The sequence below is a fragment of the Ahaetulla prasina genome, chromosome 7 (genome assembly GCF_028640845.1).
Source record: "Ahaetulla prasina isolate Xishuangbanna chromosome 7, ASM2864084v1, whole genome shotgun sequence".
Lineage (NCBI taxonomy): Eukaryota > Metazoa > Chordata > Lepidosauria > Squamata > Colubridae > Ahaetulla > Ahaetulla prasina.
The window spans coordinates 79,078,688-79,104,746 of NC_080545.1; the positions used below are offsets into that span (position 1 = coordinate 79,078,688).

The following is a 26,059-nucleotide window of genomic DNA, read 5'->3' on the forward strand; positions in this document are numbered from 1 at the left end:
TGGCAACATGACCATAGAGACGTCTTCAGATAGCTCTGGCTCTTCAGCTTTGAAACAGAGATGAGCACCGCCCCTAGAGTCAGGAACGACTAGCACATATGTGCGAGGGGAACCTTTACCTTTAGTTTAATAATAATAGTGTTGCTGCTACTGCTACTAATAATAACAATAACAATGATGGGTACTCCCATTAACCCTTGGGGGTTGATGCTGACCATTTTTGGGAACCTTGGCCCAAAGCAAGATTGAGACACAACTTTTACTGGGTGAGAAAGGGCATGAAATTCTTCCTTTCGTCTCTGAAGTTGAATCTAGAATCTAGTTCAGAGTGATGGAGTAAAAATACCTTATGCACTTTCTAAATTCATTGAGCTTGGAGAAATTGTTTGTTCCCCCTCTCTTCCAGAAGGGGAAGAAAAATCACTTCATTGCTACGAGCAGTATAGCTGATTGTGAGTGAATATCCTGTTTCGTTATATCAGCATCTCGCCATAATTCTGCTGCCTCCCATAATTCAAATCAATCTCAAGAGGGCTCTTCAAGATAGGGAAGTATCAAACAATGATTACAGAGCTTGCAGAGAAAAACATTAACTATTGCATCTCCAGTAGTAAGATAGACTCAAAAAAATTCCTGAAAGAAGCATTAAAGTACTCTGAGGATAAGTTAAATACAAAAAGCAAAACAAAAGCATCTTTCACAGAGGAAGGAAATTTCTGGGAGAGCAGGGTGGGGAACAGATTTCAACATCCAGTAGAAAACAACATCATTGTTATGTATGGGTATTGACGAGGCAGGAGACCAGGTTGGTGACAACAGCTCTTTAATATAGTGTGACCCAGCAAAACTCTGGAGAAAAACCTCTCCTTATATACACTTCAGCCTGAGGCTGCATCCAATCAGAAACGAGATATTTCCCGCCTAAAACTCCCGCCAAAACTTACAGTAATACATTACACTCCTTCCCTCCCAGAAGGCACTTTGCCAATATTTGCATATTACTTCTCTACGTAGTCCTGCAGGTACGTGGGGCGTCTCCTGACTCTCCCGGACCTGCGCAGTTCACTTTCTGGAGTTGAGTCGAGCTTGCCGGAGGGACTTTTCGTTCCTCTGAGCTCCTCCTCCCGGCCATCCGGCCCTGGATTATTCGCCGGCTCGGACCTGCTGTCCTCTAGAGGGACCGGAGGGTGTCGCTGGACCTCGCCTGACTCAGATAAGTCTCTGTTTGGTTCTTTGCTTACGCTTTCTGTTTGTTCTTGGCGCCGGTCAGCTGTGGGGTTAATTAAATCATAGTCAGGGCTGTTCTCGCCTAATTCTGCCTTATCGCTCAATCTGTTTCTTAATTGATCTATGTGGCGCCTCCAGATTCTGCCATCGTCTAGTTCCACTAGATAAGATTTGGGGCCCGTTTTGTCTATGACTATCCCCCTCTTCCAGTTAGGGCCGTCGCTGTAATTATGTGCCCACACTGAGTCTCCTATGTTTAACTCTCGGATTCTAGCTGGTCTTGTGTTGAACCCGTCCTGTACGTAGTTCGGGTGTAGCCGGTCTAGCGGGCACCGTAGCTTCCGCCCCATTAATAGCTCGGCTGGGCTGCGGCGGTGGCCACACAGGGGTCCTGTGTTGACGGTTAGGAATGCGTCGATTTGTGCCTGCCAATCGCCGGGCCGCTTCGTGATAGCGCTTCTTCGCACTCCGGACAAAACGTTCAGCAAGGCCGTTCGACGCAGGGTGGAACGGCGCTGAGAGGCATGTCGGATGCCCTCTTCAGCCAGGTACCCTTCAAATAATGCTGCGGTGAACTGTGGGCGTTATCGGACACGAGGGTGTCCGGTAACCCGTGCGTGGCGAAAAGGTGTTTTAGTGCTGAGATGACAGCTCCGCGGTTGTGGATTTCATTAGATGATCTCCAGCCATTTGGAGAATGCATCCACCACAATTAGAAATGTTTGGCCGTGGAAGGGCCGGCAAAATCAATGTGTATGCGGGACCAAGGGCCTTGGGGTTTCTCCCACTCCAAAACTGGGGCCGTGGGTGGTAGTGGTCTGGATTCCTGACATACTTGGCATCGGCCAACCCTGTCACTGATTTCCCTGTCCATTAGGGGCCACCAGACATAGCTCCTAGCCAAACCCTTCATCCTCACAATTCCTGGGTGACCCTCATGCAGGAGTTCCAGGACTTTTTCTCAGCTTCTCTGGAACTACCACCCTATCCCCCAGAGCAGGCACCCCTTGCACAGACAATTCCCTTTTTCTTTACAAATTCCTTGAAACGTCGCCGGGCGCAGCGGCCATCCCTTTGAACCCAACTGATTACAGTTCTTAAAACAACGTCCCGGTAGGAGGCCGAGCCACTTCCTGCGATGTGACTGGCCCCGAGTCCAAAGAGTCAATTAGTAGGACGGGTGTGCCCGGGGTGGGGTCCTCGATTTCCCCTGGCAATGGGCATCTGCTCAATGCGTCCGCATGCCCCAGCTCTTTTCCAGGCCGATGCTGCAGCTTGTAGGAGTATGCGGTCAAAAAATAGTCCATCTGGTCAGTCTAGGTGAGAGTGCTACTGGCGTTGGACGGTCGCCAGCCAGTAACCCCAATAGCGGTCGGTGATCAGTGATAATTTCAAAGTCTCTCCCAAAAACGTATTCATGAAATTTTTTCACCCCTGACACTATTGCGAGAGCCTCCTATCTAGCTGGCTGTAATTCCTCTCAGCCGGGACATCGTTCGTGAATAGAACGCTATAGGGGCTTCAGTGCCGTTTGGGAGTCTGTGGCTAAGTACCGCTCCTACTCCATAGGGGACGATCACAAACCAATACTAACGGCAGTCTGTTGTTGTATTGTATTAACAGGCTATCGCTTGATAGCAAACTTTTACTGCCTCAAATGCCCTATTCTCTGACTTCCCCACGACCAAGCAGTGTTTTTCCAAGCAATTTATGCAGCGGTTCAGCAACGGTTGCCTTGTCTTTTAAAAACACGGCGTAAAGTTTACCAGACCCAGGAAAGCCTGGAGTTCTGTCTTGTTTTTGGGTGCTGGGGCTCTCTTTATCGCCTTGACTTTGCTCTCAGTGGGTGAATCCTTTTTGTCTATTCTATAGCCCAAAATTCAACAGATTCGACCCCTATCTGACACTTGCTTGCTTTGACTTTTAATCCTGCCGACCTAAAAATGGCCAAAACTTTCCTTAATCGCTTCCCCAGTTCTCTTAAATCTTCCCCTGATACCAACACATCATCGAAATAGGGTACGACTCCCGGTAACCCTTGTAGGAGCCGCTCCATCAAATTTTGGAATAGCCCCGGGGCCACACTCACCCCGAACTGTAACCGGGTGCACTTAAAGGCACCCCGGTGCGTTACAATGGTCTGGGCCTCAGCTGTGCTAGCATCTACGGGTAGCTGTTGGTACGCTTGTGCCAAGTCTAATTTGGCGAAAACTTGTCCGTGCCCTAGTGAGTGCAATAAGTGTTGCACTACTGGAACTGGGTAGGCGCTCTTTTGCAATGCTTTGTTCAAGGTAGCCTTGTAATCAGCACAAATTCTTATGGACCCGTCTGGTTTTATAGGGGTGACGATTGGCGTCTCCCATTTGGCATGGTCAACTGGCACTAGTATCCCCTGGCTGACTAATTTATCTAACTCTTTGTCGATTTTAGGTTTGAGTGCAAAAGGAACCCTCCTTGCCTTTAACCTAATGGGAGCTATTTGGGGGTCTAAATTGAAGGAGATAGGGGTCCCCTTGTACTTGCCTAAACGGTCCTCGAATACGTCTGCGAATTCCTCCAGTAGGGCGTTTTGCAGGTTGCATCCGCTCCGGTGGACGCCAGTCACCCCCATTCCCAACGCCCGGAACCAGTCTAGCCCCAGCAAGCTTGGCAAGGTTCCCTCGACTAACGTGATGGGCAGGGTCTTTTCGTATGTCCCGTACTTGACCTCGACGGTCGTTGTCCCTCGAACAGGGATGCGGTTGCCCTGGTAATCCTGCACCCGGGGCCGTTGTTTCTGTAGCTTGCGCTTTGCGATGTGCGGCAAGGCTTTCACAAAAGTGTCCCAGGACATGATTGTGATAGCTGATCCTGTGTCTACTTCCAGTCGGCACGGTACGCCTTCAATTGTCGGGTTTGTGAAGATCTTTTCTTCGATGCGGGTAGCTGCGTGGTCTATGGTAACAGTCATTCGGTTTGACTTCGCGCTCTTTCTTTCCTGGCCAATCGCGGGTCGCCTCGCCGATCTCGCGCTCTGATTGGCTGGTTTGAAATTTCGGCGGGAATGTGGGGTTTGCATCTCTGACTCAGAGCCGCTCTGATTGGCCGATTTGAATTTTCGGCGGGAAGGTTGGGGTGCTCGGCAGACTTGAGCCAGGTGCCCCTTCCTTTCACACCGCCGGCAAATGGCGTCCCTGAACTTACATCTTTGGCGCTGATGTCGCCCGCAACTTCCGCATTCCTCCGGGTCTTCCTTGTCGATTTTCCGGTGTAGTGGACTTCTTCCTCCTCTTCGCTGGTTGACTCACGATAGGTTTCTTCGTGGTGGACTGTGCTCGCTTTGCGCCCGCCATCGGCGTGAGTCGCTTTGTAAGGTGTCTGCTGCATGGTTGGACATCTCATGGGCCCTGGCTTCGACCAGAGCGTTTGCCAATGTCAGGTTGCTCTTGGCTAGCAACCGTCTCCTCAAACGGATGTCTCTGACCCCCCGTATAAGTTGTTCCAGCAGCTCTTCGTCCAGATCGCGGTACTCGCAATGCTTGGAGGCTTGTCTCAGGGCTGCCATGTAGTCGCTGATAGACTCGCCTTCTTGTTGCCTGCGCTCCCCAAACTCGCACCCTCGAACGTATTTGGACGGGGCTGGTGCGTAGTGATTCTTCAGGAGTGTCTGAAGGGTCTGCCACGAGACGGAGTGTAGCGGTGTTGGCTCCGCTAGGGCTTCTGCGACGGCGATGACTGCTGACCCACAGTGGCTTATGAAGTAAGCCCGTTTGCGGTTGTCGGAGACTCCCTGTAGCTCGTTTGCCTCCAGGAAACTTTCGAAACGGGTCATATATATTCCCCATGTCTCCTGGGCAGGGTCAAACGGCGTGGGTGGCGTGTAGCCGGTCATCGCTGCATTCGCCGTCACCTTGCTGGGTTTGATTCTCGTAGTGAGTTCAGCTCTGTTCTGGTGCTCTGCCTCAATATCCCATCCTCGTCGCCAATGTTATGTATGGGTATTGACGAGGCAGGAGACCAGGTTGGTGACAACAGCTCTTTAATATAGTGTGACCCAGCAAAACTCTGGAGAAAAACCTCTCCTTATATACCCTTCAGCCTGAGGCTGCATCCAATCAGAAACGAGATATTTCCCGCCTAAAACTCCCGCCAAAACTTACAGTAATACATTACAATCATCATCTGTTTTATTTTCTTTTGTAGGTCCTTCTGAGTTACTGGATATGACAGATAGCGAAACGTAAGTCTTGCTGACTCAGCTCCTCTTCTCATATTTTCATTCCAGCTTACTTTTCGTTGCATAGGAAAATCAAAGCAATGTCATCTAAGATTAAGCATAAAATAACAATTTAACATGTTGATTCACACAACCTTAGCCTGTCCGTTCCTATTTAAAGTCTATATTTTATTCCTTTTAAAACATGCGAAGTTCTGAAATCCATAGTTGCCTTCTCTGAATCCCCACCACAGCAAGTATTATAGTCCTGTCTACCAAATCCAAAATGATTACTTTGAGGACATTATTAGATACATGAAAGTTCACTACAGAGTTGGGCTTTTGTTTTGATTTTTCCCTCCAAATCTAAAAGAGAAAGGAAAAAAAACACTTTTCAATTCTAGCCAACATGACCAGTAGTGATGAAAGCTGAAGTTCAAATCAATACTGGGTCAAATCCATGTTCTACTATTCCCACATAGGGACTAAAAGCAATTTTGTAGAAATTCTTGGGGACATTATATTGAGAAAAAAAGATCTGCATTTAAATTTCAGTTTAATTTTTTCCCACCAAGTTTGTATACTTCTTTGTAAGAGTTTGTTTGGTCCCTTCCATTCAATGATTGCGCCTCAAAATGATCATTTGACTCTGCCCTATTGATCAGTTACCAATATAGTGCTATCAGGTGATTGTTGCCCAGAAAAAGCTGGAGAAAAAAGACTTATACATTACGGTGAAGCAATATATGAGCTAGGGGCATCCGTTAAGTAAAAAGCCAAAAAATCTATACAAAGCTTTATAGACACCTCTAAGATATCACCTTGAACTAATGTTTCCTAATTCCAAATTGGGCAAATTGTTGGAAAGTGAACAGATTGGCATAATGCTAGTCTAAAAGCATCTGAAAGGAATAACCAGATTAGTGAAAATGTCATGGTGCTGCAAGAAAAAGGAAAAAGAAATCCTTAAGAGCTCTAGAAAAAGAGATCTAGCTGTGTGGTTGGGATCTAGTTAATCTATACTTGCATCTCTTAGCTTCTGGATACAATTAATTGCTTTCTTTTGTTCCTTGTGTAGTTACTACAATAAGAACATAAAGATCCATCATTAGGCAGCCTGTGAGAATCACAGCTTGTATTTGCAATCTCTGCTAAATTCTTTGGTTTTAAGCCCAAGCAAAATAAAAAATGGAATAAAACTTCTTCATATTGGTTTAAATGTTAACACCCAGCTTTTACAGTGTATATATCTTCAGAGATGACATAATATTCAGTTCCAAAATCTAGCGAATTATACAACATAAATATTGATGTCTGCTTTAAAGTTCTTAAAGCACACACATGTAAGCATACTCCACTGTTTGAAGCCAAAGTATTTTATTGTTCAGATTCTGGGAATGAAAGAGAAGGAAATTTACTCTTCAAGGGAATTCATCCAAATGGGCAGAGGTGTAGGGGAAAAAACCCATCATGTAAGTGATTTAAAATTGGACCTCAGTGTGGGTAACAACTTAATATTCAGTACGTTGCTTTAAGCATGGCAATAAAACAAAGCAAAACTAAAATGAAAACTTTGAGCTCTCTTAAGACCATATTCTGCTGTACCAAAGATCTAGAGGACAAATTAAGAAAATGTGCCTGTGTCAGCAGCCGTCAAAATTATGTCTTGTTGAATGTAATTCATTATATTGATAGGCTTTTTTTCCTCCCATTAAACACCCAGGGGTGAGACAGCGTTGCACAAGGCAGCTTGCCAACGCCACCGTGGCATCTGCCAGCTGCTGGTAGAAGCAGGGGCATCATTGAGGAAAATGGACTCCAAGGTAACCAAACCAAACCAAACCAAACACATCCATTTTAATAGTTCTGTGTGCAAGTGAAATCAATGCGTAGCCAACCCAGGCAATGCCTTTGCAAATATGTTGAGAGCCTCCGCTTGCTTGTTTTTCAGCACGCTTTCACCGTGTTCACTTGGACAGAAGCCCTGCTGGTTTTATTTACCTGTCATTTGTCACTTGCTATCAGCTATTTCAGGGCGGCTTTTGACGGTAGTCAAAACCATGGAATCTACAAGAATACAAGTCATGTAAAACCACAGTTTATGAGCAATATAGCCAGCTGGTAAATCAGCACTTTAAAAGGGTTATATGATCTTGAAATGCCACTTAAGAATTGAAACGATGGGATTTCATGTAGGGCCTATACCGGTGAAGATGTTTTTAATTGTAATTTGGAAGCCACTGCATGCGTAGTTCTTGGTAACTAATCAGTTTAAGACTCCAAGAAAATGTTGTTAGGTTGTAACATTCAAAGATTCATTGGCTTAAAGGTTGATTTAAAACAGGACTTCACACTTAGAATCCACCAAAACAAAGCTCATTGGAGCTTTATATATGGTAGCCCATCAAAACAAGTAAACGGAATTGTCAGAGGAACAATTCCTCTGCTAAATATAACTGTGTTTTCAATGTTATCTTTAAAAAGTGAATTCCTATTGAGTCAAATAAAGGCCTAAGGCACGGGTGTCAAACTCCTCATGTCACGTTGCCATCACATGATGTTTTACAATGTTTCCCCATTCACGGAGCTGGGGTGGGTGTGGCCTGCACGTGACGCATCCGGCCCACAGACTGCCAGTTTGACACCCCTGGTTGAAGGGAAGGAATCCGTATGCTCAACATGTTGGTTCCCCCTTTCTATTGCTGAGGGTTTCTCTCTTTCTCTCTTTTTTTTCTGCCTTACCATTATAGGGTAAGACACCTCGAGACAGGGCCCAGCAGGCTGGGGATCCAGATTTAGCCTCTTACTTGGAGAGTCATCAGAATCATCCAGTAGTGCCCCACGAGGATTTAGAGACTGCCGTGTGATCTCTGTGGTGTGCAAGAGAAAACTCTAGGAAATGACAAAGCTGCACCTGAGGTACGCTTGAGGTGTCATGTGAGGAAGAAGCATATGGAACCACCAGTCTCTCGCTCTCCTGCAAACTCTGAGAAGAAGCCACATGTTTCTAAGGGCTATGGAGACTTGCCACGGAACTGTTCCCACGTGTCTGCTTGTAGGGATAAAGAAGGAGACTCAAAGGCCTGGAGAATCCATAGGCCAAGGAAATGTATTCTCACTGCTCTCCCTCAGTAGCATGAATGTCTCCCATGTTCCCCTTGTAGAATCTATTTGAATAAACAACAGCAACACAAAATGGGGGGGGGGAGAAACAGAAACAACACAAACATTCATAATCCAGGCAAACATTTATCTTCTTCTAACTCTTCCCATGAAAATCTTGTGTTTCCCGTCCTCCATTTCTCTTACTTTCATGCTTTATATTCTTGTTTCAGATGCTGTGTTCCACAGCAGTAAACCAGCATCTATGTCTTTGTGCTAAAATTTTCACCATTCTTGATTAAATCAACTCTGTCAAAGGGGATTTGGAATGCTCACTGCAAAACCATATAATGAATTCCTGCTTCATATTCTCTCCAAGATTGCATTATTACATCATTGCTTCTTCTGAACCCGTTTCCTCCCTGTTTTCTTTGGATATATATCAGGTCTGTGACAGAAAGAATCATGCAGAAGAAGAGTGATTTTACTATTTATTTATACATAGAAAGGTGAGACTACAGGGCACAAAGAAACAGGTCAGATTTATCAAAGTGATAAATATCTCTTAGAATATATGAGGGTTTTACTCAAATTCTAGAGTGACTACATACATAGATTCATTTCAGGCCTTAGGTTTGGTGGTAACTTACTAGTGTCCCAAATTCACAGAATAAATTGTGGACCTCATAGTCACTTTAGTGACCAATCTAGTCTAGTGAGATATCTCAGTTCCTTTTTGAGTGACTTCCTTATCACAATTGATTACAGTAGACTAGCTATTTTTGGTTTAGTATTGACAAACTTTGCTACAAAAATATTTCAAGATGCCAGATCATGATCATGGGAAATATATCGGTAACATTTTCTGCTTGTTTACATACCTTAATGTGTAGCTTTTCACATTGGCTAAAAGGTGGATTTGGCTAAATTTCCTTCAAGTTAAGTTTGACATAAAACTCAGTGAACAGATCCCTTTCAATTTTCTTGGCAACAGTAACCAAAATAGTTTGTCACTGCCATCCTTCTGGAATATTTTTTAAACTTCTCTGTCTAAACTACAGCCAGGTACTCTCTGCAACTGCCTGAACAAGGCTTGGCCCAATTTCATTTCCAAGCTCAGAAGAGATTAACCAGGTGCTGTCAAATATTGAGATTTACCTTGGGTAAAAGATATTAAACAGAATCTATGACTTGACTGAAAATCAACATACATCAAATGATAAGATATACACTCTAAGCTTCTGTAGCAAAGCCTTTCCAATGTATCTTAATCTTCTGTGAGGTACACATTTGAGGTTATTGGCTTGAGAAGATATTTGCTTAGAATTGTAGCTTGAATACTGCCTTTAGAAAGAGTTGCTGGACTGAAGAACTCTTTTGTTAGCCTTCTCCATTTTGATTTCCTCTAGGCCTTTGCTGAATGCAAATCCCAGAACTCATAGTATCTAATCATCTATCTAATCATAATTACGTATTACAAAAGGAGCCATCAAGAGACTGTAGCTGATGCTAATTTGGTAGACTTGGAAGTCAATGCAGAGAAGAATCTGCAGTAGGCTGAGAGCCCATTAAAGTAACTTATGTTATATTATGATATCTCGATGGAATCTCTGCCCCATGTCATTTGCTCCTGTTGTTGCCTATGCCAAACTGAACTAACTTTTGCATGGAAAGCGTAAGGGCAAACCTGAATTCTTTCCACACTGGGGACTGTTCCTAGAGCTAGATGGGCATTGCAGGACCTGTTACATATGGAAGAAGTAGGATGGAGAATGAGTCTTAAATTCGGTTGTCTATCGCCAGCTATAGAGTGCTGATATGATCCAAAGTTGCTAGTATTTAACTTGCAACAAGTTATAAGAGATAATGGAGTTTCAAAATTTATCAGTCTTATGAAAGCTTTTATGTTGATAATGAGGCTGAAGCGTGCAACTAAATATTAAGGTTGTGTGCAGACAATGCTTTTCCAATCCTGGAATTTTCATTATAGAGTTAAAGAGAAATGGCTTTTTTTCCCCTTTTCTGCAGACATCCAGTCTGTATCTGCCTGTTTCTCTACTTGTCCCCCATCTCCAAGCTGTGAATCACTACTAAAGCTTGAAAAGATTCAAATTCAGATTCAGTCTGCTTTGGAGAAGCTCTGCTATAATTTGAGCAGCTCCTGATTCTATGTGAAAGCCTAATTCAGCTTGGGATTCATAATTCATCTAAATCCAATGCATATTCATAGTACGTACAATGTAATATCAAGATGGAGGTTACGCATACAGTAGGAAGGATCTCAAACTGTCACTCATGGATCACTGGTGAGATTATGAGCAACATGGGCACAACAATTTTTACTTAAACTTAGTCTTCTTTGCCTCCATAATGTGAGGTTGCATAGGGAAGGCAAGGAGCAAAGCTTGTGCCAACTTAGAGCAAAGCCAGGAGCAAGTTTTGAGAATGCTCTCACTTATGGTGGGCAGGTCTTCTGCTGGCCTGACTAGGAAAAGCAGAGTATAAAGCCAGGAATTAGTTTTGAGAGGTGGTTAAACACAAGGGTCTAGCATTGGTCAAACCTTTCATCCATTGATGCAGTAATGATTGGCCGATGATTTTCCATTGGCCGTAATATCTACCACGAGGTATCAGCATATCTATTGCCTTTGGTGTGTTTTTGGAACTATGCATGCCAACTATTTCTATCATCTGTGTTCAATTCTTAACCTTTGTGGAAAAGTGGGAAAAAATGGTTAGGCATTGAGAGAAAAGCTATAGATAACCATTCTACCACCAGTGTTAATAGACATTTTTTAAGCCAAGGAAGTATGATGAAAGTTAGCTATCTTTTAGTATATTTATAATATTATAGTAGTATATTTATTTCCTGCTGATCTCTGTCCCCAGTAAAGTAATTAGCTTTATTTGTTGGGGAGGGTTTAGTCTTAGTCTAAGTTCATTATGCTGCCTTAGTAAATACTTTGACATGGAGACACACGTCCTTCTCCTTTTTGAGAGCTTTGTCACAAGCAGTCATTGGAAACATGGAGCCTGGGAGAGAAATTAACACTTAACTGCACCTGTTACTATTCAAAGTGTCCTGAAGTTTTTGTAAAAAAAACAAAACAAAAAACAGTATGCAAGCAATTAGCACCCAGGGGTAGACCTGTGAATATATTTATGAAAAAAGTTAAAGAAAATCTAGAGCATTAGAACTTGTTTCTTTGCCAAGAAGAGACATATGTCAAATGTTTTTTTTCTTTTCTAAACTACTAAAAGTACAAATTAGAGATGGAATTCTGAAATAGTTCTACTAAGCAATATGACATTCTGTCTTCAGTAGTCTTCCATTTTAACAAAACAGTCTGACGTTTAGCTGGTTTCCCTCACTTGATGCCATTTAAATGTGCTGGGACTATAATTCCCAAAATTCAAAGTGGCCATTCCAGTACAGCTAAAGCTGCCAGATTAGATAAAACTGGCTTCTATACGGCACTGACTGAAATACAGCACATGCAGAATTAGTAACTGGTCTCAGCCTCCAGGGTAAGATAATTTGTCTAGCCATATCCTACTTAAATAGAAATTCAAAAAGACAAGAATTTAGCAAAACAAACCATTATCTTGCCAAAAATCAGAGCCCACTGCATTTGATTCATAATGAATTTGACTCCATTTGCAAGTGTGTGTGCACGTATTGGTGGGATCAAATGGTAATGAGAAATGAGAGGTGCATTTAGATAATTCAGTTGAAGTTTTAAATATACGTAAACGAAGGACAATGATTATTTACAGCAACATAAATACAGGTAGTCCTCAACTTACGAGCACAATTGAACCCAAAATTTATATTGCTAAGTGAGAAATTTGTTAAGTGAGTTTTGCCCGCATTTTATCGCTTTTCTTGCCACATTTGTTAAGTGAACCATTGCAGTTGTTAAATTGGAAATACAGTTGTTGAGTGAATCTGGTTTCCCCATTGACTTTGCTTGTCAGAAGGTTGCAAAAGGTGACCACATGACCCCAGGACACTGCAACTGTCATAAATATGAGCCAGTTGCAATGCATTTGAATTTTGATCCTGTTGAGGATGCTGCTATGGTCATAACATTGAACAATGCTCGTAAGTCACTTTTTTCAGTGCTGTTGTAACTTCAAATGATCATGAAGTGAACTGTTGTAAGTCAAGGACTACCTGTAATCGTGATAACATTGGAAAAATAGGTTTGGTAAATTTCTCCTGTTTCTTAGAATAGCTATTACAGACACTGGGCATGCATTGATTGCACCTTGCCATTTCTGTTGATCTAGTTCCCCATCGCAGCCTTGCCTTTCTTCTAGTGAACACCTAGAAGCATACCTGAACTGATTTTTCCATAAGTGTGTGCAAAATACAAACACAATGGTTTGTCAAGGCAGTTCACCTGCTGCTGTTGTTTAATAGATAAGTCTTACATCTATTCCAGGGGTGTCAAATTCAAGGCCCAGGGGCCAGATCCAGCCTGGGGGGTGCTTAGATCTGGCCCGTGGGGCTGCCCTAGAAACACCAAAGGACCAGCCTGTGGTGCCTCAGCCAGCAAAAACGGAACTCGGGAAGGCCACATGTGATCCTCCTGAGCTCCATTTTCACTGGCAAAAGGTTGCAGGAGGCTGTTGCAGCTGAAAAAGAGCTCAGGAGCCCATTTTCTCTGGCAGAGCACTTGGGCCACCACAGGTGGCCCCAACACTAGTGATGTTGAGCTGGCCACACCCAGCCTGGCCACACACACACAGACACACACCGAGGTCAAACACAACCCTCATGTGGCCCTAATGAAATCAAATTTGACACCCCTGGTCTATTCCATTCATTACAAGATAGTGTGTTCCTTTGTTTCATGGAGGTGTTTTGAAGGGTAATTCTGAAATCATTATTAAAAATGGCTTATTTAAATTGTAAACCATCCAATAGCCAAATCTTTCTCAATCAAACACATTAGGAATACAATCTGAGAAAAAACGAGTAAACAAATAAAATAATTAAAAAAAAATAAAGTACAAAATGAAAACACCATATCATTTAGGTAGCAACATGGTGGTCATTCAAAAATGTAAACAATATAAACTAAACTAAAATTAAAGGCCAATTTAAAATGCCTGAGGAAAAATCATGTACGTGATCAAAAAATCTTCATAGGTCTTATTTATTTATTAAAAGTCATATGCTCACCCAACTCCAGCTGTGAAACTCTGGGTGAGTGATGTACAAAAAAATAAAATGATAATCAAATATAACAACAATAATAATCTGTAATAATAACTTGGTTTAGTAATTTTATTTATTTGTTTGATTAATGTAACTGCTCATCTCACATGTGAGCCTAGGCTTACAATAAAATAGATAAAAATAATTACAATATATACCATTAAATAAAATATATAATATGAATAATAATTATTATTATTTGCTCAGTGGCTAAGATGCTGAGCTTTTCGATCGAAAGGTTGGCAGTTCAGCGGTTCGAATCTACTGCTGCGTAACGGTGAGCTCCCGTTACTTGTCCCAGCTTCTGCCAACCTAGCAGTTTGAAAGCACGTAAAAAATGCAAGTAGAAAAATAGAAAAAACCTTTGGTGGGAAGGTAACAGCATTCCATGTGCCTTTGGCATTTAGTCACGCCGGCCACATAACCATGGAGATGTCTTCAGACAGCACTGGCTCTTTGGCTTTGAAACGGAGATGAGCTCTGCCCCCTAGAGTCGGGAACGACTAGCATGTATGTCTGAGGGGAACCTTTACCTTAATATGTCATTCTTAATATGTCATTCATCAGACAAGCCCAGGACATGGGTAGTTAAGCAATGAACAGTGGAGCTCCATATCTGGATGTGGTTAATTTTCTCATTTCAAGTTAGATACATGATGCTCAGGCTTCCTCAAATATTTGGCGGGAGGGGGTTTACTCAAATATTATTAATCAATAAATACAATGAATGTGTGGCTGCTTCAAACCCTTTCCTTTGTTGAGAGTGTTCATCAAAGAACAACCATTTTTGCAGGACTGCCAACTAAGCGAAGTGTGTGCTCTCACAGGTGGAGCCATTCTAGGAAAGCCTTTGAAGCAGAAATACAAAAGTTTTTGGAAGACGTAGCTGCCTCCATGAGCCACAGAGGCATTCAAGAGATATGCACATACCTACAATAGGAAAAAGAAAAACCTGCAGAATTAGTGATTCCTTACATACCTTACATAAAAGGGACACGGTGGCTCAGTGGCTAAGATGCTGAGCTTGTCAAACGAAAGGTCAGCAGTTCAGGGATTTGAATCCCTAGTGCTGCGTAATGAGGTGAGCTCCCGTTACTTGTCCCAGCTTCTGCCAACCTAGCAGTTCGAAAGCACATAAAAAATGCAAGTAGAAAAATAGGGACCACCTTTGGTGGGAAGGTAACAGTGTTCCGTGTGCCTTTGGCATTTAGTCATGCTGGCCACATGACCATGGAGATGTCTTCGGACAGCACTGGCTCTTTGGCTTTGAAACGGAGATGAGCACTGCCCCTTAGAGTCGGGAACAACTATCACATATGTGCGAGGGGAACCTTTACCTTTACCTTACATACCATTCTTTTTCTTTTTGGATGGGGAGATGTGACTTGAAGGTATGCACCATATTAATTCCTCGGTGGATAGTTTGTCTCCTGCAATGCTCATTCACTTCTTAATATTGTTTTTTAATGCCTCTTGTCCTTTTCTGGAACACTAGAAGCTTTTGCTGTGCTTTTTTTATTTGTACAACTTCACTAAGCAGATTGTGGGCCAATTCCATTGCGTGGAATTGCTAATAAATAGCCATTGGCATTGCGTGCGCTGTGGTCATTTGGATGGTAAATCTGCCTCCTAGAACAACCTTCTATTATTAAAGGCCAACTTCACAAACAACACAAATATCCAGAAAGTGACAATTGTATGTAGGAATTGACATGCAAGACTCGTGTAGCTCGAGTGGAAGGGAACATACCCAGGGAAGTTTAGTTGTTCAATTCATGGAGATAAGCCAGAAAACAAAGCCATGAATGATTATAGCTTTCCAGTGTTATTGCCAATATAATATTGTTCCAGTTATTGTTCCACACAGAAATAGATAACGTCTACAGACATAATCACTGATTTTTATAATTAAAGTCAATGATTATATAGATTCATGTGTCATGTTCATTTATACGATGATATCAATTTTGTTTTTCTTTTTATTAATAAGTGATGCTATTAAAGAACCATAGGAGTTAGGACTAAGTGTAATATGATCACGTGGAGGGTTTAAGTATCTGATAGATCGTTTTGGCATGTTTTATAGTTTACAGGAGTGGCTATAAGGAGACATTACAGAAGGTGTGTCTTCCTTCCTAGTAATACTTAATTCACTAAAATTTGTGATGTAACGTCAACTTGCACATCTTCTTGCTTGTTTTCCACAAAATTGGTGTCATTTGCAAAGTCATGGAAGTTCACAATAAGATTGTGTAATGCAAAGCACTTTAACATACTTAAAATGGGAAACACAGAATAAGAAACCTAGCTATTTGCTTAGTCATGTTATTCCCATAATACCTGTTTGTAGCTAACTAATGATGATGTCCACAAAATCCGTTGTCTATCTAACCCCCTTCAGAAAACTATGTCAATTCTTGAAGGTCTCTCTCTCTCCCTCTCTCTCTCTCCCTCCCTCCGTCCCCCCTCTCCTCTCTCCAGTTTACTGATGGCAAATGGATCATAGGACAGCCCTGATGACTGTTAATTAGCAGCCCTGTTAATTTTCCCAAATGAGACTAAACTGCATTAAATGAAAGGTCGCTAAAATCTTTGTAAGCTTGGGAAAGTCTTGTGATGTGATGCCATTTCTGGCATAGTGATCTTGTGTGGGGCAGGATACCCACTCAAAATAAATATGAGCAATTTCAATTCAATAATATATTTGCTTTTATTTGTTTTTATAAGAATGGTGCATCTGAGTAAGAATGCACATAGAAAAGGAACGTATTTCCCCAAAAATGTAAGATCTAGATTTAGCCAGGCCTCATTAGGACCTGACGATGTGAAACATGGCTAATCCTAGATCACGTTTGTTGCATTTTGGTTCCATTGTAACTCTTGAAATGACTGTCCCAGTCTGTATTATAATTGGGACAACAATATTTCATGTTATCAATAATCACAATAAATGTGATTCTTTTTTGGAAAAAAAAAGTGTCTGTGTTGTTGCATATTTCTATTCTAAAACACTTCTCAAATTAATGTGCAAAACTAGGATACCTAAAGATGCCAAAATACCAGAAAATGCTCATCATTTTTGGTTACATTGAAATTTCACATTTTATGCATTATTACTGGCCTTTGAAAGTCTTGTATAACCATATGGTCCTTCTCACCAGATTGTTGCCTTTCCATAGGAAGCCAAGAGACATGGATTCCAGACAGAAAGCAATCATGATCATATATGAAGGCTTGACTCTCACAGGGACATGACTAATGCCTTGCCAAAAATGAGAGGTGAAGAAATGAATGTGTATCTGGTAGTGGTGCTGTCTGCAGGGGTGGGAGAAGTGAAAATAAAAGACAAGATGGTGTTCCTCTCTAGGCAATCAAAGCCTTGCCCCTTTTAAATCTCCATCCTGATTGCCACATTCATGAGCTGAGCAACAGCTGTAGTCTGAAAGGTCTCTGGTTCAAATCCTAATCAGTCATGTTGTCAACCTCATACAAAATGAATACACTGAACCATCTCTCTAACTCAGGGATGTCAAACTCAATTTCATTGAGGGCTGCATCAGACCTTGGGGGGCTTGGGTGGGCATGGCCAGCTCGACATCACTTGTGTCGGGATGTTGCTGGTGGCCCGAGCACTCTGCCAGCAAAAACAGGCTCCCAAGCTCTGTTTTCGGCTGTGACAGCCTCCTGCAACTCTCTGCTAGTGAAAACGGAGCCTAGGACGGTCATGTGTGGCCCTCCCAAGCTCCATTTTCACTGGCAGAGGCACCACGGGCTGGTCCTTCACTGTTTCCAGGGTCAGATCTAAACAACCCCCCAGGCCAGATCCAGGCCCTGGCCCTTGAGTTTGACACCCCTGCTCTACCTGGCTTGGCTTTTGTTTCCTAGACTAAAAGGAAAAACCATTCAAAATCAAAGGTTTTTCTCTTTAATTTCCCACATTAATAATTCACGGGGGTGGGGGGGGGGTTGGAGTGGGGGGAAGAAATAAAGAAAAAAAGCAGAGCTGACAACTGCAGTGGAATGAAGAGCTAGCAAGTACACTTCAATGCTTCAATGGAATGACACATTGCACACACAATAGCTGCTTCACAACTTGTACAGGGTAATATTGACTGAGCACAAAGCACACTGAACACACTGAAGTTGTGAGCAGACAGTTTATGTATCTGTATGTCAGCTAAACTGAAATGTGTCTATCTAGTTTGTGAGGTGGTTAGGCAAACTCAGCCACTGGATTTAATTCCTTAAATAATGGTTATATTAACGATGGCTTTAAGCATAGGATGGGCCAAGTCAAAGACTCTGATTGTTATACCTCTGTCCTCTATTTATACTACCTAACTATCTCTAAAAATGTGTTATCACCATGCCTTTCAAGAATTTGGTCAATGCTGGCATTGAAACAATAGTGCAAAAACAAAATGGAATTTACTACATTTGGGAATGGATTGGAGATTGAGTCAAACGTCCCACTAAAATGTTGATCTTGAGTATTTTCTGAGGCATACATTTAGCTAGATGGGTACTGTTCTGAATAACCAGTCACTGCTTTGCTTAATTTTCTTGGCCTTTTGTTGTTCCGTGAGATATGCTTTCTTTGCCACACCATTGCTACTGCTGTGATTTCACTGCTTGAAATACTATAAAAAATAATTGTATTATGAACGTTTCTAATATGGGCATATATAACTTATCAATATCATCATCCTGGAGAACAATATTATATGTGTACCAGTAACATTTATGAGGCTGTCATTACAATTAATTCAGAGGGAATGTTCTACAATCAGTAACAAAAGCCAGATTTATGGATTTGAGTCACTTTTTTATTACTCACTACCCACTACTTTTATTATCCATAGAAAATAAGGTTCAGCAAGTCATTGTTCATCTATCTTGTTAATTATAAAGCTTTGCCTTCGAGCCGCTTTCAAATCTAGATTGTCATAATTTAATTGTTGGAAAAGTATTCAAATAACATCATGACGAATCCTAAGGGGTTCAGCAGAGTGTCCAAATGGTACAAACAAACAACATTGATTTTTACACAAAATAACTTCCAGATTCAATCCACTGCCCACAGGAAGGAAAGAATTGTTGTCCTTATATCAATAAATGGGAAAAATTATGCAGAAATGGGAATGGCATAAGTACACTGTAGTAGTTGCTTAGGTCCAGCCCATGGATTCCTATTTATATATATTATATCAAATCCACTGTAACATTTAATTGGAATTCCCACTCTGTTCTGTCCCCCCCACCTCACCTAAGAAAACACAAGTGCTGAAGGATGTCTGCCAGCAATTTATTTACAAGTTGGCCTGGTTTCCTTTGGCAGAGGAAAGTTCGGGCAGCTGCTCTCCAAGTGCCAGCCAAGTTTCTTATCAAGAGTCAGCATGTTTACAGTCCATTGCCGGAGCATGGTCAAGAGTTACTCACGAATATCCAAGCCTTAAATCCAAAAACTGTCTGAAGCTCACATGATGCAGTTCACAATTAGTAGATTTTGTCCATCACAAGGGCCCGATGGCAACCCCACCCACTTTTATCCCCTGTGGGGTGTGGCTCAGTGACTCAGCACTCTCTGGGTCTGCCACACTTCTTCCTCTGCTGCGCACACCTCTCTTTCCGATGCTGTCTAGGGTCAATCCAGGATTGATCCTCCTCGTCCTCTATCTGTGGGGGTTCTGACACGCCTTCTTCCTGGCTGTCCGCTGGCACTTGAGGCATTGCCAGGAAGGAGGAACCTGGAGAGGGAGGCCTTTTCGGCTCCTCTCCCTCACTCCCCGAGTCATCCTCCTCCATGAGGACAGGCTCGGGGGCCGGAGTCACAACACACTCTGGAATTAGGATGAAGATGCACTTATGATGTAGTGAGGAGACGTGATAAATTGGGAAAAAACCATGCGTGAATATGAAATGGAGTGATTCCTCCATCCATCCATCTGTATCAGATCTCTTCTTACAAGCCTTGAGGAACAGGAATAGTCTATGGGTATCACGTAGTTCTTAGAGGATGACCAAAAGCATTTGGTCTACCATTGTGAAAACAAAATGCTGGTTGAAAGAACTTTTAACGTTTAAAGAACTACCAACCTGCCTTCCATTGAGGACCTGTATACTGCATGAGTCAAAAAGAGTGCTGTGAAAATAATTACAGACCCCTCGCATCCTGGACATAAATTGTTTCAACTCCTACTCTCAAAATGACGCTATAGAGCACTGCACAGCAGAACAACTACACACAAGAACAGTTTTTTCCCCCAAATGCCATCACTCTGTTAAACAAATAATTCCCTCAACACTGTCAAACTATTTATTAAGTCTGCACTGCTATTTATCTTGTCATTGTTCCTATCACAAGTTATGACTGTATGACTGTAACTTCTTGCTTGTATCATTACAATTTATATTATTTGTTCCTTAGTATGATTCAGTTGCTTATTTGTACCCTATGGGTATCATTAAGTGTTGTACCTTATGATTCTTGATGAAGGTATCTTTTCTTTTACATACACAGAGAGCATATGCACCAAGACAAATTCCTTGTGTGTTGAATCACACTTGGCCAATAAAGAATTCTATTCTATTCTATTCTATTCTATTCTATTCTATTCTATTCGATCTGAGGAGCACATCTCTTTTTGTGCTTTTTTCCCCTTTCCATCTCAATAGAAGCTGGGAAAAAATATGTGAAAAGAGATCAGCCTTTGTCCATCCACCTGTCTGCCTACCAGCAGGATAACACTTCAAATACTGAACAGAAAAGGTCCAAATTTGTTGTGAGGGAACAACAACAATAAAAAAGGTTGAATGTGAAAATGGATCATATCAGCTGTCAACCCTGAAGCTGGCCTGACTGAGGCCATTTTGAGACTTGAGTGCCGACACAAGAGGGACAGGGAGCGGGGAATAGAGATATTTGAAGTGCTATAGTCAAAACAAAATACTTTCTCTTGGGAACCAAGGACATTCCTGCAGGTGCTTGGAAGAAGGGGGCTGGAGTCACATAGCAACTGGCAGTATTCTGATTGGACCAGGTGACTGTTTTGAGAAAGTGGAAAACTTTTACTTTTAATTAGGTGAAAACTGTAAGAATAGTCAGAGTCAGTTTTCACCATCCTGTGCCAATATGATATATTCAATAAAATTATTCTTTGAGGAATCTACCTATCTCAGAGTTTTGTTTGCGATGGGTATGTTACTTGGAACCCTGACATCAGGCTGTGGATTGCATAGAAAATTGCCCCAAATTCGCCCATTGCCTCTCTATGGGGGAAGGATTCAGACTGTTCTGAACCCTCATTCCTACCTGTTTACATGCCCCTAAAAGAGATTAGCAGCCAATCCTGTGCTTCCTACCCTGTACACACTTGTGCAATGATTGTGAGCTCTTGAGCAACTTAGAATGGAAGGAAAGGATGCCTGTAACCCATAATTGCAAATTACACATACTTTTCTTCTGAGTCTCATAATGATAAGGTCTGGCATAATCCCTAGTGGGATCAATTGCCAGCCTACCTTGTTAAAAACAGGGTTTTGAGCCTGGTTCACTGTTTGTTTGTTTTCTAGAGATTTTCATTCCCACGGTAAAATATGCATATTTTCAATGATTTCAACTCACATTTTATGAACACCAACCAGTGGCCCAGCATTTGTAGATATCATATTGTTCAACTCCACATCTGTTCCAAGAATTGCAGTCATCTCACAAAGAGCTCATTCATTGCTATATGACCACACTCTATACTGTCCCTGAGTTGTGTGTCAAGAAGCTGCCAGCTGGCAGAGAAAGACCATGGAGGGTGGGTGGGTGTGGGTTAGGGGAATAGCAAAACTGTTCTTAAATCCAGAACTGGGGAGAGAGAGTGAGAGAGAGAGCGAAGGTTTCAGAGTGAATGCAGAAGACGGAAGGGTTGTTCTGTAGGAAAGTAGCCAAGTGTTTTCCTTCCTTATTTTTTCCCCATTTTGGATGCTTAAGAATACTCCTTTACTGCTTAAACAAACAGTTTTTTTTTAAATTAAAAAAGTTAAAAGCACATTATTGCTACCGTGTTGAAAGACAAAAAAATGTGAATGTGAAGAAGCACAAACTTCTGAAGAGCTCAATTTCTTTCAAGAAAGAAAATGATTTTTTTTCTTTGAGACAGATAAGCAGCTATACAAAATGAAGATCTGAAACCAGATTACAAACCTTAAAAATTTAGTAAACCCATCAGTCAAGTCAACCAAAAATAGCCCGCGATTTTTGTATAAGGCATGTGCTATCCATGGAAGAAGCTGAGCATTAAATTGTTTATAGCGATAGCAATAGCACTTAGACTTAAATACTGCTTTACAGAGCTTTTATAGCCCTCTCTAAGCGGTTTACAAAATCAGCATATTTCCCCTCCCCCCCAACAATCTGGGTCTTCATTTTACCCACCTTGGAAGGATGGAAGGCTGAGTCAGCCTTGAGCCTGGTGAGATTTGAACTGCCAAATTGCAGGCAGCTGGTGATCAGCAGAAGTAGCTTGCAGTACTGCACTCTAATCACTGCGCTACCGTGGCTCCTTGTAAATTTATCTCTCTGTGCTCCTCATGCTCCCTTGGGAAATGGAATATCTTGGTCAATCAGTTATTTACATTGAGCAATGTTTTGTGTTTGTTTTAGAATATCAGTCATATTGGCTAGTAGAACCATGCTACAGGGAAACCTGCTGAACAGATGGCTTATTTTTACAAGCCCCATCAGATCTGTAATGTCTTGACAGAAGGTTACAGTTGCTTAGGCAATTTGTTTGACCAAAAATGCTATATAAAGACCAACTTTCCTAGCCTCGGAATATATCACTTCTGTTTCATTTTACTGACTCCCAAACTGGTTGAAGTAAACTTTCCTAGCATTCACTTGAAAGTCTAGTGGAGATATATGCTCACCACCATCAAAGCTGACACCAGCCAGAAAACAGAAAAAACTCAAAGAAGTAGTGCAAGGTCAGAAGATGTGGAGAGACCTGGCCCATAGAATTGTTAAGAGTCAGACATGAATAAATGGATAACATCATCACCATCATCATCATTTGCTTATACCAGATTCCTCAACCATCACCATCACTCTTTAGTCATAAGACCACAACCTATCTTTTTGGAAGAAATTGTGCCGAGATTTCGAGCAATGTAAGCCCTTACCTCTTCCATGTTATAGTTCCCAATTCTTCTGGTGCTTTGAACGGAACACAAGAGTTCAGTTAAATACACCTTTTATTTCTGATTTATTTATCCTTTTTTTTTTTTTTTGCTGTACCAGCTCATGCCAATTGTTCTTCAATGAGTTGTTTTTTGGGGAACATTTTAAGTGTGGGATGTTCCATGAGGTAACAAATTGAAGGCTGATAATGTCACACATGTTGACAGACTAATGCAGGGGTCTCCAACCTTGGTCCCTTTAAGATTTGTGGACTTCAACTCCCAGAGTTCCTCAGCCAGCTTTGCTGGCTGAGGGACTCTGGGAATTGAAGTCCACAAGTCTTAAAGGACCAAGGTTGGAGACCCCTGGACTAATGGCTATGAGGGCTAATAAGTGCAATAAGTTCCAGTTCTTACTGTGAGCCAAAACAATGAAAAAATGACGATAGATGTGCATAAATATCTTTATGTTGTGTGAATAAATGCTTAAGTAATATTAGAAATTAATGAGGACTACTTTTTTTATTCAACCCCTCTCCAAAAACTAAAATAAACCACGCAGACCTGACCCCTGATTGGCAGAATTAAGTTATGTTCGAAGCAGTAAATCAGAATGGATAGGAAAAATATAAGAAAAATAAAAAATTGATACTCATTTCCCAGAGTTTCAGACAATGATAATTCCCATAATATGTTTGATGATCTATTCATCTGAAGCTGCTAGTGCTTGGCCTTGAACCCCTTGAATTTCCAGCATCCTATAGGAACACAATATCAACTAAAACCCATTGGTACTGTAGTTGCATTCAAATCACTGTTCAATTTATATTCCATCTTTCCTTCAATAGCGCAAAGCAGTGTATCGTTATCCCCTCCTATAATTTGCCTTCATTACCATATGAAATAGGTTTGAATGTGTGAGACAATAACTAGCTCAAGGTCACCCAGGAAGCTTCTATGACTGAGAAGCACCAGAATTGGGTTTTTCCCAGTCCCACTATAGAATAGAATAGAATAGAATAGAATTTTATTGGCCAAGTGTGATTGGACACACAAGGAATTTGTCTTGGTACATATGCTCTCAGTGTACATAAAAGAAAAGATACGTTCATCAAGGTACAACATTTACAATTTATATTTATTTTAAATTATTTATATTTATTTTAAATTATTTATATGGCTTTAATTCCTACAGCACACTCCTCATATACATTCATACCATGTAACTACAAAAATGTATATACTATACTTTAATAAACAAGGCTCTTCCATTTAAAATTTTCTTCACAACACATTGATTTGTCAATATAAATAAAAAAAGAACATGTTTATGTCAGCTTGGGTACTATTTTAATTGGTGGTTTATCTTCTGAAGAAAAAAAACATAATGCTAGTCATTCTGGCGAACATTTGTATGTTTATAAAAGGAAAAATGTTATTTTGCAAACCTTAAACGTTCAAAATATATTACATGTATCGCATGACATTTCCATGAGGCATTAGAAATACCTTCTTCCAGAATCTATCTGCCAGGATTCTACTACTTGGTGCTCCTTTGTGATTAAAACATATTTCATTGTCTTGATGAATTTTATCCTGAATATGGATTTCATAACACTCTGAGAAAAAAATTCAGATGCCAAGGCAATGCAGGCAGCATTCACCAAAGGGGAATTTTGGCAACTACTTCTCTGCCCTACCAGCCAGAGGATAAGAATCTAATGCCATTTTGATTCAGTGGTCCCCATCAGCAGTTCTACCTGTTCCACAAGTTAGAAGCTCAATAATAAGTTTTTTAAAAATGTGCTTTGATCTTCAAGCATCACAGTTGGTGCCTTCAAGGATATGGAAATCAATGCAATGTAGGACTCACTTGCTTTATTAAGGCTTCCAAAATTATCAACCTTCCGCCAAAGAATGAGGAATAAACTGATGCCATTCTCTTTTGTAACCTATGCCCTGTTGTGAATCTTTCTTTTGGGGTTTTGTCCAAATTTGTTATTGTGAGATCTTGGAGGAGCAAAACATTTAATCTTTAATCTGAAACTAAACAACCTAAACAACCTTATTCTACCATATTTATCTTTATTATGGTTGCTTCCTAAATGTAATAGCTTCCCTAAATGGCCAGGAAACATGACTCCTGCGTGTATACATTCAATGAAAACAGAAATTTCAATTCATTTTTATCAAATTAAATTTAAATTTAGAGAAAGATATATTCATGGGACCTACCAGCTTTTTATGATTTCTCTTTTAACTTCAAGGATAATATTACGTAATCCTGTGCTTTCTCCATCCTTAGGATCCAACAGATCATGTCTGTTTTAAAATACATAAAGTGTATTTTTTTCCTCATCTTTGTGAGAGATTTTTTACTTTTAAATAATATTACCATGAATATAATTATTGTAAATTTCACGAGACACCTCCTTCTGGAAGCTGAGAAAATGTGAAATGACTTTATTTGAATATTATACAAAATGTTTTGTATTCAGGGTTATTGTGCAGTCAAACATTATGAACACGCTGTTAAATATGCAAAATTCATTTCACACCATGATCGCACAGTCATTAGACAACAGGGCCAACTGGTATGAACAGCTCCTACACCTTCAGAGACACATGAACAAACAGAAGGCCTCACATTCTTACAGTTAATCTTGCATAAATATCAATTTATAAAGAGCTGGTAATTAAGATTGAATTTAAAGCATGGCATTGCAGCAAGTAGTGACTAAATTTCTATTAATTCTCATAAGATGATCCTTGTTTGACGAATCCTGTCCTCACTCATCTGAACTCAATGGGGTTTTTACTGTAAATATTATGAGACTGAGTGGGAATAAGCGATCTAATAGAGTTTCATTTTACTCCACTTCAGGTAAACTGCAAATCAGATGAAATCCTGGTATGAAAGTCTTCAAGGAATAAAAATCAAAATTATGTGACGGTCAAAGTGGACTTCTTTCGGGTTCTAAAATGAACTGTAAAGTCAATTGCAGATTCACATAATATGAAATTTCTTCACCAAACTTTTTAATTCTGCTTGGACTGCTCATATAACTAGTTAATAGGATATGTTGACTTCCGGGTGGCTCCACCTCTTCGCTGAGCCCTAATTAAAGGGGCTCCGCACT

The 26,059-nt window shown here is 41.0% G+C and overlaps 1 protein-coding gene across 1 annotated transcript in view; it reads left to right on the forward strand.

Annotated features, from left to right (window-relative positions):
* Positions 1 to 16,581, forward strand: part of DGKI (diacylglycerol kinase iota) — a 265,587-nt gene extending 249,006 nt beyond the window's left edge. Inside the window, exons 32-34 of the mRNA XM_058190874.1 lie at positions 5,410 to 5,446; positions 7,146 to 7,245; positions 8,173 to 16,581. Coding sequence (XP_058046857.1) covers positions 5,410 to 5,446; positions 7,146 to 7,245; positions 8,173 to 8,289 — 254 coding nt within the window. The 3' untranslated portion in view covers positions 8,290 to 16,581. The remainder of the gene's footprint in view (positions 1 to 5,409; positions 5,447 to 7,145; positions 7,246 to 8,172) is intronic.
* Positions 16,582 to 26,059: the final 9,478 nt, after the last annotated feature.